The sequence below is a fragment of the Cucurbita pepo genome, chromosome 8, assembly GCF_057944985.1.
Source record: "Cucurbita pepo subsp. pepo isolate OVF chromosome 8, ASM5794498v1, whole genome shotgun sequence".
Classification (NCBI taxonomy): Eukaryota; Viridiplantae; Streptophyta; class Magnoliopsida; order Cucurbitales; family Cucurbitaceae; genus Cucurbita; species Cucurbita pepo.
This window is the reverse complement of record NC_141805.1, coordinates 11,354,844-11,371,266: the sequence shown is the minus strand read 5'-3', so window position 1 is coordinate 11,371,266 and position 16,423 is coordinate 11,354,844. Positions and strand designations below refer to the sequence as shown.

The following is a 16,423-nucleotide window of genomic DNA, read 5'->3' as shown; positions in this document are numbered from 1 at the left end:
GGCCTTCTAGAGCATATTGTACTATACTAAGTTTACAAATTTAAATTTAATTCATTCTTTTTTATGGAGTCAATCTCTATTAAGGTAATCTTTATATAAAAGAAAACAAAAATTTGTGTTTTATCATTTTCTGGAAAACATGATGTTAATAAAAATTATAATGAATACCTTAGAACTTTATAATTTATTTTTAAAATTTGCAATGTTACACTTAATCATTTATAAACGTTTCAAGACTATTTTTGATGTTGATAAAAAATGAACGAAATGGATAGATTCTTTTACACTTATCCAAACAAGTTTTAAATTGTTATCATATTGACAAATCTGTTGAGTTATTAATAACATGTCGTAATATTATAAATTTTGAAAGAATAAAAAAAATTTAAGAAATAAAAGTAAAGTTGGAAGTATTTTTCATAATTATGAATAACCATATCCACATATAGAATGAAAGCTAAGAAGAAATTTCTATATTCCATAATGCATCCATAGTCTTATTTAGTATACTTACCTTTTAAAGTTGGTGCAAGTAATTTAAAATTTTGTTCTCTAGCGGAATATATATAATATGACTAGAAAATTAGCAAGCTTTATCCTCGAAATGAATATGATTTTTCAACCATTTTATTTAATTTTAAAACATTAATTAGGACCAATTAATTTAGTAATAAGGTCTTAATTCCTTACGAACGACATATCGTTTGGAAGGGAAGAAGATAACGTACCGAGGAAGCATTCATCTAGCTGGGGAGAGACAGGATCACGTGTGCCGACACCTCGTTTTGCCGAGGCGATGGGAGTAACAAACGACACCGTTTTTCTTGGAATATAGTAAACGCACACGGTATATTTCGGAATGTCGGCGAACCTTACGTAGTTTGGGCCCACTTCTTGACTGGAAACAAGACTACATGTCGTTTTTCTCTTACCCTACAGAACATTAATTAACATATAATTCTTCTTTTAAATGAATTACCATTGATATCAAGATAGGTATCTTCTCCCCTAAGTTTTCAATTGATAATTTATAATTATTCCATGGTTATGTTAACAAGAAGTTAAATATATCGAATAAAATTTGAAATATAAAAACAAATTTTTTTAAAAATAAGAGATTCAATAAATAAATAAATAAAATATAATTGTATTTTGTATTTTTTAGTATTTTTAAAGATGTGTTTGATAGAAAGTTTAAAAATAAGATCTCAATTTAAAAAAATTGGTCAAAATAGGTTTGATAATATATTTATAAATAATAAAAATAGTTGTAAGATTAATTACATATTAAAAAAATCTCAAATATTGTCAATAATTTTGTATACTTCAAATGCAATGAATTTTTAAAATTTCAAGCTTAAAAAAAAATCACCATTCAGATCACAAAATTAAAAAAACAAACACAAACAGATGACAAAACAAAGAAATCTATTGAATTGTGCAATTTATAAGCATAATTTTTAGAGACAAAATCACTATCAAACGAGTCGTAAATCATCAAGTTACGATAAATCGAATCATTTTCTATATTTCCAATATTCTTTCTATCATTCATGGTCAGATACTTTTCTGGTCCAGCTTGAGCTTGAATTCCCTTTCAATCCAAGCTGTGTGAAATAGCCGGGAACCAGTTCTAGGGAAGGATATTTAATGCATTCTTGCATTTTGCTGTTATTGTTGAAAGAGCAGAATGTCTATGATTGGGAACTGTGGGTTGAGTTGGGTTTGGTATTTAAAGATCAATAAATGGATGGAATAAATGACAATGTTTAAACTTGGAAGTAGATGAATCAAGATGGAATTACCAAACAGATGCCAGATTTGCTCAGGATCTCCAGCATCTGAAGAAGACAGATTTTCAAAAAAGTTCCTTAAAAAAAAAATTGTTAAAGAGAGTTCATCTTTCCACTTTTTTTGACTATTTGAGATCTAATCCAAGCAGTTGTTCCAAGGCCAAGAACATGGCACATAGTACCAAGATGGACATCAAATGGAGGTCTCTCTCTCTCTCTCTCTTTCTCTTGCTCTAGACTTAAACTCTGATCTGGGTAGTGGTTTTGTCCAATCTCTCTAAATTGTGATGTAAGTTTTGTGCTATCGCTCTCTCTAAAATGGTGTTATCTCCTCTCTAAAATTTGACATAGGTTTTGTGCTATCTATCTTTTTCTCTAAAATGTGATGTGGGTTTTGTGCTATGTACCTATCTCTCTAAACTTTGATGTGCATTTTGTGGCAGTGGGAACACAATGGAAGGAAGTGAAGTTCTGAAAACAATGGAGTGCCTGAGAAGAAGATTACTGGCAGAGAGGCAAGCATCATTACTTGCCAAAGAGGAGGCAGAGCTCATGGGCAAAAGGGTACTACCAATGCCAAAGTTCTCCTCATTTTTACTCTAATCGACTTTAGATCATAATTTGGTCCATTTTCCCTATTGTATTTCTTTCAAGCATTTTATCAAACATATTGCAGTCAACAGAGTTAGAGAAGCAAATCACAGAGCAGAATCAAATGAGAACAAAAGCAGAAAAGAAGCTTCAATTACTGAAGAAAAAGCTCGAATCACTTAACCTTTCTTTCACGATGTTGAACTCAGAACCGTCAATTTCGTCGGAAATTTGCGATGACGATGAACCGAAAACCCTAACCACAGCAACGTCTCTCCCAAGCAATTCGCAGACCATCGGTGAAATTTCTCATTCAGACGAAGAGAATCCAAATGCTCGAGGCTCTACCAGCTCGAGTTCCTCAGGTTCAGAAATTTGCTCCAACGAATCTTCGAAAGAAAAGATCGAAAATAGTGGAGATGAATTCAATTCCGTTAACGATTCACTCGCACTTGTGGCCGTGAACTCTCCGGAAGAAGCAGAAACCGGCGAGATGAAGCTGGTGATCAGTGAACGGGTGATTGAAGTTCTTAATGATCTGAAGCAGGCCAGAGAGAGAATTCAACGCTCAATGAAGATCTGTGAACTCAACATGATGAAAGTTAGCCCAGTTTGAACTGAGAGATAGAGAGAGAGAGATTTTGGATTTGTAGATGGGCCTCATAGCAAAGCCCATCAGGTCCAACCCACATAACAATGACAAAATGGATATCATTACTCGTTTCCGCAGTAAATTTTCTTTTTTACTTTTTTTTTTTTTTACTCTCAATTTTCAATTTACCTTCTTTTACCTCACTTTTTACCTATGACTAGATTCTGGACATACTTCAACATTGAATTATTATTTGTTGGATACAAAATCCAAACTATTAAATACAAAATTAAAAAAAAAATTTGTTTTATTTTCTATCAACCATTTTGTTTCAATTTTAACCAGGCACGTTAGCATGACATATTCTCCTGTTTGAATTGGGGTTTGAAACCAAACTTCTCCTTAAGAGGATAGATGGGTCGATTCTCCTGTTTGAATCGGGGTTTGAAACCAAACTTCTCCTTAAGAGGATAGATGGGTCGATTCAGGTGAGATCCAATGTAGATCCAACTTTCTATTCACTCGTGGGATCTGGGCGGTTTGGGGGGAGACCACCTCGGCTCCTCTCTTCTCGAGAATCCATACATTCCTTATCAGTATATGGACAGCTATCTCTCGAGCACAGGTTTAGGTTCGACCTCAATGGAAAAATAAAACGAAGCACCTAACAACGTATCTTCACAGACCAAGAACTACGAGATCTTCCATTTCATTTTGAGGTGACGGAGGGATCGTACCATTCGAGCCTTTTTTTTCATGCTTTTCCCAAAGGTTTGGAGAAAGCTCCAATCAATAGGATTTTCTTAATCCTCCCTTCCCGAAAGCGAAAGGAATAAAACAATAACTTAGATTTAACCTTTTCACATGCAAACAAATTTCATTCACAAACACTTTCAAACATAAACTCGTTCATTCTCAAAGATCTAAACTTCAAAGTTTTCATTTTCAAACATCTCATTCTCGAGCAAATCTTAATCGAAACCTCTAATTTTAGCTCTAATCAATTGATTCCCTTAAACCCTTCGTTTTTTTTTTTTTTTTTTTTTGGGGATTATTGGTTTTATATAGAAGTTTTTGAAGGTGTGATGTGAAAGGCATTACAAGATGAAGAGGGCAGCAACATGAATGTTTGTGAGCTCAAAGCAAGACATCCACCAAACAACTGTAGAGACGCCTTTTCAATCATAAAAAAGAGGGTGTAACATCCCATATTGCCTTAAAAAACCAAGCTTCCTTTGGGACACAAAGCAAAATCATCGTGCCCACATGAAATCATTTTCTTTTCAATATTTATATTATAACGGTTTCATGTCATGCTCGAAAATGATGACGTTGATTTAATCACTATCTAAAAATGAAGATGTTCTAGTTCTTGCACTTTAAAATGTCTAAATTTGGTTTGTATAAAACATTAAAATTAGTAATCTATGTTAGTTTGTACTTCAACTTTTAAGAACCTAATAATAATAATTTTCAAAAAGAAAAAAAAAAATTGAATAATATTTTTCAATATATAGAAAAGTTAACACGAAACTGAAAAGTATAAACAAGTACAATAGCTAAATTTGTATATTTGAAAAGACAAAGCCTAAATTAGAATAGCTTCTTAGTATATATATATATATATATATATACATACCAAAATAAGATTTATTCTATTTTTGTAAATTTTAACCAAAAAAGAAATATAATTACATAGTTTCAAGTCAATGAAATATAATTACATTTGCAAACAAACGAAATTATTTATTTAATTTAATGTACTCTTCCTTACCAAATCCAAATAATTATTTATCGGGTCAATTCGAGACATTACTTTAAACTAATGACAATTCATCTAAAGCTGGATGCAACAAGGATAACTTAGGCCATTCAAATCACACATCTAGAAGACGACTCTTTCCAATTTCGAAAGACGACTCATTTTAAATGTATCGAAAGCAAACGCGTGTACAAAAAGCTAAATACTTGCATATTTAGAGGGGGGTGGGGGTCTAAGAGGACAATATGATCAATAAGATCCAGAGATGATCCCAGAAATAGGGCCTTGTGCATGTACCACTCATTTTGGTTGGTGTAATGTTCACATCACTACCAAAAAATTAGACTTTTTTTTTTTGTATAAATATTAAAATACAAATAATTTTCAGATACTTTCCAAATAAATGATAAATGAAAGGGAAAAGGTAATAATAATAATAATAATAATAATAATAATAAATAAATAAATAAATAAATAAAAATCCTTACAGCCAATAATTTCCAATTCTTTTGGCTCTTACTTCTCCAAATTTCAGACTAAGAGATAAGAAAAGAAAATTCATTTCCTTAATATGTCAAAATGAAAATTTCTTTTTTATTCATTTGGCAACAAATTTGTTAGTTGATTGATTAGAAAACTCGATAGCGGTTTGGCATCGTATGTTTATCATCAATCAATTTTAACAGTAACATATAATTAAAAAATGTTCAAATATAGAGACAAAATTAAAATATTCAGGCAATTTAGGGGTAAAAAAATGATATATTAGAGACTAAAACATGTATTTACCCAAAAAAAAAAAAAATTAAATCAACCAAAAATAATAAGAAAAATAATGAACAGAGGAGAAGAAATCCACCATATGGAAAAATTATGTGAAAGAGAGACTCTTCTTTATGTCGGATAAGAGTACGATTAGAAAAGAAAGACCCTAAAATAAATTGTAATTTAAAAGAAGTAATTTTATAAGTAGGATGAAAACGACACTCGAATCTGTAGTATGACTTTTGATTGACAAATTATGAGCTTTGTATTTGACAGAATATAATTCCCTTCCCCACTTTTATCCTTTTCTCTTTTAACTTATTTCTCAGCTCTTTCTCCCTATATCTCTCTCTCTCTTTCATAATTGCTCGGCCATGCTGACAGCTATGCAATGCCATATCAGACTTAATTTCACAACCACTTTATTGTTGCTTTGTAATAGAGATACAGTTTTTAGAATTTTGATTTATTGAGCCAAAAACCTCGTTCAATCAATTCCTATATTTTGCTAATTAGGAAGGCTTAGGCTTAGGCTTAACTCATTAATGTCCTGATCTCTATACTACCAAGCCTAATAAGATGGGGGATAATGAAAGAAACCAATGCTGAAACCCACTTTGAAAAGTCTTCTTTTTTAAAAAATAAAGAAATTATTAGGAGAAAATGCAAGGCAAGGCAAGGCAAAGAGATTGTTGGATTTACAAGGAATGAAAAAAAAAAAACCCAATTTGCAGATCAGAAATGGGTAATAAAAAGAGGGGTTTTCTGATTTAGATGACGAAAGTTTGCCTGAAAGAGTGGATTATGGCTTGATGATAAGGCGATTAGAAATGGGGGGTTTTGCTCATAAATTTCAGTTAAGAGGTTTTCATAATTGCAGTGTAGACATGAAATGGCTGAAGGCCCCAAATCCATAAAAAGCCCACCACTGGTCTAAAAAACAATACAGAAAATAGAAGGCAAGGGGAAAATACAGAAGAGAGAAGACAAGAAAGGAGGGGGGTTGGGGGAGGGGTGAGGGACAACAATGTCAGATTTGTAGTTTGTTTAGTGTGTTTTTATTATCCCCATGCTAGATCGCATAAGAAAAAAGAAAAAGGAGAAAAGAAAAGAAAAGAAGCACAGAGAAGAAGAAACTAACCCGGCTCGATCCTCTGTTGAAAAGCTTCCAAAAAAACCTTCATTGATTCCAATCGGCTGGGCTCTCCCTCCCTTTTTGATCATTCTGATCTCAGACCAAACGCTGCCACTTTCTTAACCATTATGTGCTTTTACAGCTCAGTCTGTTCCTGGAAGATGACACAGATGCAAGGGCCAAACCCATAAATCCCAGATTCAAGGTACACAGGACCAGCATCACCTCCATATTCTCTGAACTTGTATTAAGACTGTTGCTTTCTTGTCTCAAAAGGACATTTTGCAGTTATTTTAGCCCATACCTGTCCGGTCTATATCTGCAAAACGAAAATTTGTTCATATTAATGGTGTCTGGATATATAGGGGGGTTCGTGCTATCAGGAATAACGGTTGTGAGTGTTGAGTATAAACAAAACGTGGAGCTGAGATTTGGTCTTGGTCATGTTCTTGATCTGGGATGATGAATTTTTTGATTGCTGGCTCATTTGGATGATACACATGAAACAGAAACTCCTGTAATTTTGTGTCCAGTGACTTGCCTTTTAGAAAAAATGGTTAAACCCTGCTGGAAATCCCATGATGATGGTGATTCGAACGGACGAGTCGATGGACTGTTGTGGTCTAAGGATCTGGGGCACCATGTTTATGGACAATTCTCCATGGCAGTCATCCAAGCTAATAATGTGGTGGAAGATCAAAGCCAGCTTGAATCTGGGGCATTGAGTATGTCCAATCCAGGTCCACAGGGGACCTTCATCGGAGTTTATGACGGTCATGGTGGAACTGAAGCTTCACGGTTCGTCAATGACAATCTCTTCAGCAATCTCAAAAGTTGGTTCTCATCTTCATTCCAAATATTGTACAAGCTGATTTCTTTTGGTTTTCTGGTTCTTGAATTATGCAGGAATTTAAGTTCCCACGAGCTTATTGTGATGTGTCTTTGTGGTTCTTTGAAGTGCAGGATATGCATCTTTGCACCAGAACATATCGGAAAACGTTATCAGGAAGGCTTTTGCAGCAACAGAAGAGGGATTTCTCTCTCTCGTCCAGAAACAGTGGCTTAATGAACCAAAGATTGCATCTGCTGGATCATGTTGTTTGGTGGGGATCATATGCAACGGACAGCTATATATTGCCAATGCAGGTGATTCGCGAGTAGTGCTCGGGAGAACTGAGAGAGCCACTAAAGAAATCATTGCCATTCAATTGTCCACAGAGCACAATGCGGGCATAGAATCAGTGAGAGATGAACTTCGGATGGTTCATCCAGAAGATCCTCAGATTGTGATCCTAAAACACAATGTTTGGCGTGTTAAAGGTATCATACAGGTAATTTCCTGAAATTTTCTCGAAATCTGAGAGTGTAGCTGTTGAAATTGTTAAGTGAAACAATATATGGAAAGCCTCTAGAGTTCTGAATCTTTAAAAGCTTACCCCTGCAGGTTTCAAGATCCATTGGCGATGCATATTTGAAAAAGGCGAAGTTCAACAGACCTCCTCTGCCGCCTAAATTTCAACTGCCTGAGCCATTTTACGTACCAATCCTCAGTGCAGAACCATCAATACTGGTGCACAAACTCCGCCCAGACGATCAATATCTCATATTTGCTTCTGATGGCCTGTGGGAGCACCTTAGCAACCAGAAGGCTGTTGACATCGTCAACAGCTATTCTCGAAATGTAAGAACACATCTTCTCATAAACCACCACGTTGATTGAATTGATGACTATCTCATTTCATATTCGTTGCCAAAGTTGTCTTGAATTTATGGTTCAACTTGGTGGAAACTGCAGGGAATAGCAAGGAGACTTGTCAAGGCTGCACTTCGAGAAGCAGCTAAAAAAAGAGAGATGAGATATTCAGACCTGAAAAAGATAGATAGAGGTGTGAGAAGGCATTTTCACGATGACATTTCTGTTGTAGTTGTGTTCTTAGATCCTCATTTGATCAATGGTAGGCCCTCCCCTTGTTCCTTGTCAATCAGAGGAGGTCTCCCTTCGTCCGAAAATTCCTAGCTGGTAAACTTTGTTAACGTCTTTATATCATTCTCAATTTATTGACAAACATAGCTAGAAAATTCAGTCTTCTTAGAAAGATCTATTAATTTGTAAGATCTTCTATTGGCAAGTAAAATAGAAGATGACGGACGTAAATGTACAAAGCTCGTAAATTGTTTCTTCATGTAACAAAATGAAACTACATCCTTCATCTTTGTAAATCTTGTTTTTCCACATTGTCTAGATATTTACTATCAACATGTAATATTCTCTCGTTTTGAGAGTTGGTGTATAGATTGGCAGGCATACAAATGCTGATACACTGTAGGATAAGCAAATAATGATATTTCATATATATGAACTAGGCCTATAATATCATATAACCTTCACCAATAAGTCTAATTGTACTCTGTTCCCCAAGAAAAGCAAGCCTGAAACATACAGTGAAAGCCAAGTCTTTACAAGAAAAGTTTAGTCATTTTTTGCCCCATCTGACAAGCTATTGAAGGTTTTTCTAGACCCTTAGCAAGTGATAATTGAGAAGAAAAAAAAGGGATAAACGAACCAGAGTGTAAGCAGTCACAAGGTCCTTGAAGCAATCCTAAACACTTATGGGCTCCGTCTGCCATTCTCGATCATGACCAAAGAGCCCTGCCATTTCATACTTTTTCAAGTATAACAACCAGAGCAGCAAAATGATGAGGGCAGAGACCTTGTGCTAGTAACTGCTATGGGGATAGAGGAAGAAGCAACAGGTGATATACATGCATTCTGAGAATTAAGGAAGCCTCTGATTTTCAATTGCTCACCTTGTCTCAGTCAATCAACAAAATTTTTAGTTTTTCCCTCTGACAGATCCTTAAGAGCAACAACAACAAAAAAAATTAAACACTTTGTTCTGTAGGAAAGAATGGTTTCAAACCTCCTCATGTCGTCACATCTTATTCCCCGACTCAAAAAAGGCCCTGGTTGACAATAGTAATACTATGCATCAAGATTTCAGTGTGTAAATATGGAGAAAGAAGCAAATCAGCGACAAAATCAATTTGAACCTGCAAAAGATAAACAAATTAATTAGATAACTTCCAAGTAAATTTAGTTGAATAAGGTCTGTAAGATGAAAATCAGAAATCTATTGATCGTCAATGCATGAAACGGTTGGACTAACTTCTTTGAGGCCACTGTTGTGCTTTCCATAGAATCGTGTACTTCCCGAAAACAGAATCAGGAATTATACACTCTAGATTGATTACTGAACAACAGGTACATCCCCCTTCCTACCATTTTACTTGGATCGAACTCAAAAGGGCTTGCTTGAGAATTGGAAAAACGAGGATAATGATAGTCTAAGTAATTTTAGTGGACCCTTCAATTTTGATGAAGAGGGAACAGTTCTGGACATTTTTAACCTCACCTCCGTCTAATGGAGTCCAATATTATACATTTCAAACAAAACAAATGGCCGCATCCTTCAACTAAAAAGGTTCAGGATACGAGGAACTAAATGGTTACTGGTTAAGAGCTCGGCTTGTCCAATTGGTTAAATGGATAATAGTTTGATTGAACATAAGACTTATAGCTTCTTATTGAATCAAAGGATACTCTATGAAAATGGAGCAAATCTGGCCAGCGGAGCTTTCTTCTTTGCCTCCTCGTCAGTAGACATAGACAAAGTCAATAGCTCAAATCTGAAAAACAGAAAAGATAGTCGAACTGAGGAAAGATGAATGGTACAAATTTCTGTAACACGATAGTAATATAGCAAAGAGAGAATCTCTCTGCTCTTGCCTTTCTCTTCAGCTCCTCTGTGCTTTGGCCATTTCATCTGAATCAATGGCGAACCTGCAAAATTTCCAGTTCACAAACGAAACGGCAGCTTTTAAATTATCCAACGACACAAGACAGGAAAACAAGGAAAAAAGGATGCGATATGAAGAAGCTTTGGACTATCTTCTGCGTCCACTTCGAAAAATGAGAATTCGGAAAGTCTTGTTCGTAAGTAAATGCATTGATCAGTTGATGAATTCAATGAATTCACTATCGACCATGAAACGACATGAAATTCAAGTAAGACAAAAAAAAATGAAATGCGAAAATGTTCAGAACTATCTTCTGCATCCACTTCGAAAAAAATGAGAATATAGAATATCCTGTTCGCGAACAAATGCAATAATTATGTTGATGAATTCACTATCGATCCATGAAACAACATGAAATTCAGCCAAGGAAAAAATAGAATAGTACACACCTCCACTGCTCAGAGCCTAGGCATACAAACACACATCAAATCATACGAAAAAGAAACAATGCAACGAAACCGCAAAATCACCTCTCAGCTCGAGAGAATCGCTTTTCAGCCTACGACAAACGTACAGGAATCCCGAACCGCTCTGCACGACGGATCTTCTTGAATATATAAAAAACAGAAGCATAATACTCCGGTATTCTCCCCACGGCAGCACGATGAGATTCAATGCCTTCCTTCGTAGCTGTGAGAACAGCTGAAGAGGAATACCCGACATCGGAGAAACGGCAATCTTGCTGTCGATCAACTCTGCCATTACCAGCGACTGCGAATCCTAAATCTGGCCGTATGGTTAGTCTCGATCCTGGAAGATTTTTTTCTCTCAGTTCTGCTGAGAAATCCGTCGCCATTGAAGAACGAATATCGGGACCTTCGCGAAATTTAGAATCGCGATAAAGAGGGTGAGCTCTTCGATGCAGTACCGTTTCTTCAACGCCTGACCGGTTTGGCGGTTTCTAATACTTTTGGCGGTTCGATTTTTTTTGGCGGTTTGTATTTCGGGCACCGGGCAGAGGAATAACGGCGTTTTTCATTTTCCGATATGAAACGCCGTTAGACGATGGATTTTTAGAGTGAATTTCGTAAAACAAATATAATTATCAAATAAAATATATTAGAAACAAATTAAAATTATTAAAAAATATATATTAATTTAATTGAGAACTAAAAAAATGAGAGGAGATACAAACAAAATAATATTATTAAATTAATATATCTTAATCAACCCATTAATTAAAATATAATTATATATTAATAATTTCATTGAAATTATGTCACCAGAGACGTAACATATCAAATTAATGATTATGAAAACATTTTTTATAATTAAATAAATAATAAAATAATCGCGAAAAAACAGAAAAAAGCTATCCACTTTGCTTGGGAGTTGGTCTTCTTAATATATTTATTTTTCACCAAATTAAGCACTCAGCCGCCAGCTCGACCGCCACGTCACTGCTTGCGAATTCCCGTTTTAGACTGTGCTCCGGTGGCCTATATAAAGGCTCTTGCCCGCCATTTTCATACTCACCAGTCCCCAAAAACCTCCTCACACTCACACCCTCAAAATCTTCGAGCAAACACCGCCGTGAAGTTCGTGCCGGGAGAAATCGATGGCTACTACGTTGTGAGTATTTCACGATGGAAGAAATGAGTTTCTCGTTGATGTTCATCTCTGGATTTTAGTTTCTTTTTTTGTTGTTGTTTTTTATGATTTATTTGGTTGTGTTTTGGTTGTTTGATTTCCTTGTGTTTTTGTAGAAATGTGGTGCCGGAAGTTCGTCCGCTGTCATTAGAGGCCGATGCCGAACAGCCTCCACTCTTCGACGGAACTACCAGGTTGGTTGTTTGCTAGTTAAGTAACAATGTAGTAACCTAAAACTATTTAGTCTCGATACTTATACATAATAAACACATTTGATCTTCTTGTATATATAAGAGACATGTTAAATGTTAACAAAATTTTATATGGTAAGAACTATGTCGTTATAATTTTAGATTAGAAGAACTAAATTTCTATGTATTCAATTTCAGATATCAAATTAGATTAAAGTTTAAAGATTAAATTCTTACTTTATGAACGAAAATTATTGTTAACCGAAGCTAATTTGTATATGGATTGTCGCTGGAGAAATTCTCTAACCCAAAGATTCTGCAATTTGTGGCTCTGTTTCTAAAGGTTGTATATAGCTTACTATTGCCCGTTTGCACAGCGTGCTTGGATCACAAGAAATTACAAGGTGATTTCTCTGTTCAGTGCTGGGTTATTGCCTGAGATTTCTACTTACAAGCTGCTGGTTTCTCCTTTTGCTTTTGGACATCATTTTTCTTCTTGTTTTTTTTGGGGGGTTGCAGGGACTACAAGATCAAATTAAACTAGTGCCTCTAAACCTTCAAAACAGGCCTGCCTGGTATAAGGAAAAAGTCTACCCTTCAAACAAGGTAAGTTCAAGTTGGCCTTCATACTTTTTATACGATTAAATGTTTTGTTTGTCATTGAGCTAACCTAACGTCTCGAACAAGAAGAAAGATTCATTACATCCAGGAACGTGTGTGTATGCATCCACTCGAAAATGCCTGCAGGATGGTACTGCCTCAGTCAGAAGTTCGTGAGGTTTAGTTTAACCTGGTTTGATACACATATAATGTCACTGTGACATTACATAGATTCGTGTTTTAAATTATGACCTAAATCTTGTTTCCAACTTGAAAACAAAGTGGCTTGGTAATTTTGATGGCTAAGAACCAAGATGAATGTTGATAAAAGTTGAACTAAAATAAATACTTGAAAGTAGAAACAAAACAAGACTTGCAAGAGACCAAAAAGACAAAATCAGTCCAACAGTTAGTTCTTTAAAATTAGTCAAGATCCAATGTAAGCTAGCCGAATATGCAAAAGTACTCAAGAACCAAATTAAATAGGATTTAAACATGGTAACTATGTAGTTTTCTTGAGAGAAATGCTTGCCTAAACCCTTATTTTCAGGTGCCAGCTTTGGAACACAATGGGAAAGTTACAGGAGAAAGCCTTGATTTGATCAAATATATAGATAGCAACTTTGAAGGACCTTCTCTTTTCCCAGATGTGAGTTGGCAAAATTTCTGTTGCTTCGTAGCCTTTCTTAAGCTCATTGAGATGGCTTTACTGTCAAAAACACTGAAAGTACTTCTATCATTCAAATTATAGGATCCTGTTAAAAAACAATTTGGTGAAGAGTTGCTAACTTATACTGACACATTTATTGGGGCAGTATACCCTTCATTTAAGGGTGACCCAGCCAAGGAAGCAGGTAAAGGCCCCTCATCTCTCTCTAGTCTTTTCTTTAGTTATTGTTACAACAAGAGCTGATTTTCAAGAACTTCTCTTCAGGTCCTCAATTTGATTACCTGGAGACTGCTCTGCAAAAATTTGATGATGGGCCATTCTTTTTGGGTCAATTCAGTGGGGTAATTTTACTTTATTTTATTTATTGTTTTATCTTATATCTATGAGTGTATATATGGCCTACCATTCCTCAATTATTCTCTACACCCGTACTACTGTTCACTTCTTATGATTCATGAAAACACACTAAAAGTGTCTCGTTCATTATACTTTGGGAGGCATTTAGCCTAAATTGGGTCGAGTTGAGTTTGGCCAACATCTTCAACTTATCAACTTTAATTTTGAGCATAGTGTTTACTATTGAAATCTACTTAGGGCTTTCTATTTAAGTCTTATTAATTTAAATATTTTTATAATTTTTCAAGGATTATCCATGAAAATTCAGATTTTATGGATATTTCTATAAAAGTAAGACTTCAATGTTTTTGTCTGTCGACATCTGCATTTTAAACTTTGATGTCAAGTATTGTAATTCAAAATTCTAGGAAACCTAGCAAAATATGGTTTTTTTTTTTTTTTTTTTTTTGTAAGATTTTTTCCTACAAAATGTCATTCAATTTCATATGATCATAAACAACAAATTGTCTTTAACTATCTAAATCAGACCATAGGTGATTATTGAAATAAAAAATATATTGTTTGATGGGAACAAATCTTTATTATTTAAGTTTTGAAATTTAGGATATCTCATATAATAAACATAAACAAAAAACTTCAGGTTAAAACAAAATTTCACCCACTTCAAACGCCCCAGTAAGATTAAACTTCGACCACACGTTCCATAACTGAGTTTTTGTGTTCTTCAGGTGGACATTGCATACATCACATTTATTGAAAGGTTCCATGTTTTCTTAACTGAGGTTTTCAAGTATGATATCACAGAAGGAAGACCTAACCTAGCGGCATGGATTGAGGTAATAACTGAAACTGTGTTATTGTTTAGTGAAATACTTTTTCTGGAAACACTTAATCATGTTTTTCTAATATATTTTGAACTTAAATTTTATTATGCTATCTTAATTTGTATACATTCGAGGCTTATGTTCTAGTCTCTACTTTTTATATACCTACGACATACAGTTCCATATCATATCCTATCGCTATATGACTTGTATTTTAAACTGCATACAGAGAGTTTGACATCAAGTTCATAAATAATTGGTTTTATATTTCAATTAAGTATAATATAAAAATTTAGCGATAAGTCCCAAATAATTTAAAATAATTTAGGGATTGAGAGCAAAATATTTAAAAGTATAAATGGAGAATTGCTATAATTGTGAAAGTTTGGGATCAAAAAGTTCTCAAAATGATTGAAAAATGGAAAAAGACTTTAAAAAGATATCATTAGCCCAACAGTATAATACTCAATAATTGTGAGAGCTCATTGTCTAGAAGTTTCTAAGTATTATTTTTAGAATGGAGTAGAATAGCTAGATATTTGAAGAATGTCTCATATTGTAGGAATACTCGTTGTCTAACCTCTATTATAAATATTCCTCTATCACCACGAAGTTTGTATCCAAAAAAACTAAGATAAATGTCTTAGTGCAACCTTATTCAATTATTTAGTATTGTTGATGCAGGAGTTAAACAAGATTGATGCTTACAAGCAAACAAAACATGATCCTAAAGCCATTGTTGAACTTTACAAGACTCGCTTCATGGTACCATATGCTTTAACACAATAACTTTCTGTAAGATAATATTCTCATTGCTACAGCCTTCTTATGATGCTCATACAATGTTATTTTTGTTGTTTTCAGGCTTAAGAACAACAACTTGGAGATACAACAATAAGTGGCTTGATAGTGTTAATTTGAGAAATTCAAATTCACATGTTTAATTGCTTTTATGTTATGTGTTGCTTGAATGTAAGTGGACTTTCATCCATTTGTATTTTTATGTCATCAGTATGTGTAAGCTTGGAATAAAGAAATGGTAAAATTGACAATAAAATGTATTTGTACTTTTGCATGTATAAGTTGAATTTAATATGATTTGACAAATTGAGTCCCTTTGAAATGATAAGATATATATATATTATTTTAAATATGAATTGATCCCAACTTTCAAAATATCTTACTTCTCATAAAAAAAATTTATTTTATTTATTTATTATTATTTTTTTTTTTTTTTTGAGATTTGGGGAAGCTCTGGTGCTGAGGAAGCCCAAAGCAAAGTCATGAGAGCTTATGCTCAAAGTGGACAATATCGTACCATTGTGGAGACTCGTGTTCGTCTAACATGGTATTAGAGCCATGCCCTAAACTTAGTCGAGCCAATAGATTGGTAAATTCTCAAATGTCGAACAAAGGACTCCAAAAAGAAAAATGAGTCAAGCACCCTCGAAGGCAGTAAAAAATGACTAAAACTCCAAAGGAGTCAAGAATCGATTAAGGGGAGGCGTGCTTTGTTCGAGGGAAGGTGTTTGATGATGAAACTCCCACATCGGTTAATTTAGGAAAAATACTAACTCCATTGGTGTGAGGCCTTTTGGGGAAGCCCAAAGCAAAATGAGAGTTTATGCTCAAAGTAGACAATATCATACCATTGTGGAGAGTCGTGTTCGTCAAACACTTCAAAGCTCAATAAAA

The 16,423-nt window shown here is 34.4% G+C and overlaps 3 protein-coding genes and 1 long non-coding RNA gene across 12 annotated transcripts; 3 read left to right on the top strand and 1 right to left on the bottom strand.

Moving 5' to 3' along the window:
- Window positions 1-605: 605 nt before the first annotated feature.
- LOC111799713 (uncharacterized) lies at window positions 606-11,382 on the bottom strand. Of its 9 annotated transcripts, XR_002815877.2 has the most exons (11): window positions 10,967-11,382; window positions 10,426-10,479; window positions 9,806-10,325; window positions 9,560-9,689; window positions 9,203-9,446; window positions 8,506-8,655; window positions 8,075-8,427; window positions 7,180-7,930; window positions 6,645-6,957; window positions 2,569-2,963; window positions 606-933 (listed from the first exon to the last, which is right to left on the bottom strand). It is a non-coding gene; the product is annotated as an uncharacterized LOC111799713 (long non-coding RNA). The 9 variants fall into 9 exon arrangements; XR_015422161.1 differs by lacking the exons at window positions 606-933; window positions 2,569-2,963; window positions 6,645-6,957; window positions 7,180-7,930; window positions 8,075-8,427 and having other exon boundaries at window positions 8,579-8,655; window positions 9,806-10,112; window positions 10,240-10,325; XR_015422156.1 differs by lacking the exons at window positions 606-933; window positions 2,569-2,963; window positions 6,645-6,957; window positions 7,180-7,930; window positions 8,075-8,427 and having other exon boundaries at window positions 8,579-8,655; window positions 9,203-9,362; window positions 9,447-9,689.
- Window positions 1,863-3,140, top strand: LOC111799712 (uncharacterized). Its single transcript, XM_023683163.2, has 3 exons — window positions 1,863-1,996; window positions 2,237-2,357; window positions 2,470-3,140. The coding sequence occupies exons 1-3, from the start codon at window positions 1,962-1,964 to the stop codon at window positions 2,998-3,000; spliced, it is 687 nt and encodes a 228-aa protein (XP_023538931.1). The 5' UTR covers window positions 1,863-1,961; the 3' UTR covers window positions 3,001-3,140.
- On the top strand, window positions 7,192-8,880 carry LOC111799709 (putative protein phosphatase 2C 38). The gene is made up of 4 exons (XM_023683159.2): window positions 7,192-7,471; window positions 7,602-7,969; window positions 8,083-8,319; window positions 8,434-8,880. Exons 1-4 carry the CDS (start codon window positions 7,192-7,194, stop codon window positions 8,653-8,655), a joined length of 1,107 nt encoding a protein of 368 aa, XP_023538927.1. The 3' UTR covers window positions 8,656-8,880.
- A 546-nt stretch (window positions 11,383-11,928) lies between the features above and the next one.
- Window positions 11,929-15,810, top strand: LOC111799711 (glutathione S-transferase L3). Its single transcript, XM_023683162.2, has 10 exons — window positions 11,929-12,068; window positions 12,203-12,280; window positions 12,621-12,681; window positions 12,797-12,883; window positions 13,428-13,526; window positions 13,629-13,731; window positions 13,812-13,888; window positions 14,633-14,740; window positions 15,413-15,493; window positions 15,593-15,810. Exons 1-10 carry the CDS (start codon window positions 12,055-12,057, stop codon window positions 15,596-15,598), a joined length of 714 nt encoding a protein of 237 aa, XP_023538930.2. The 5' UTR covers window positions 11,929-12,054; the 3' UTR covers window positions 15,599-15,810.
- Window positions 15,811-16,423: the final 613 nt, after the last annotated feature.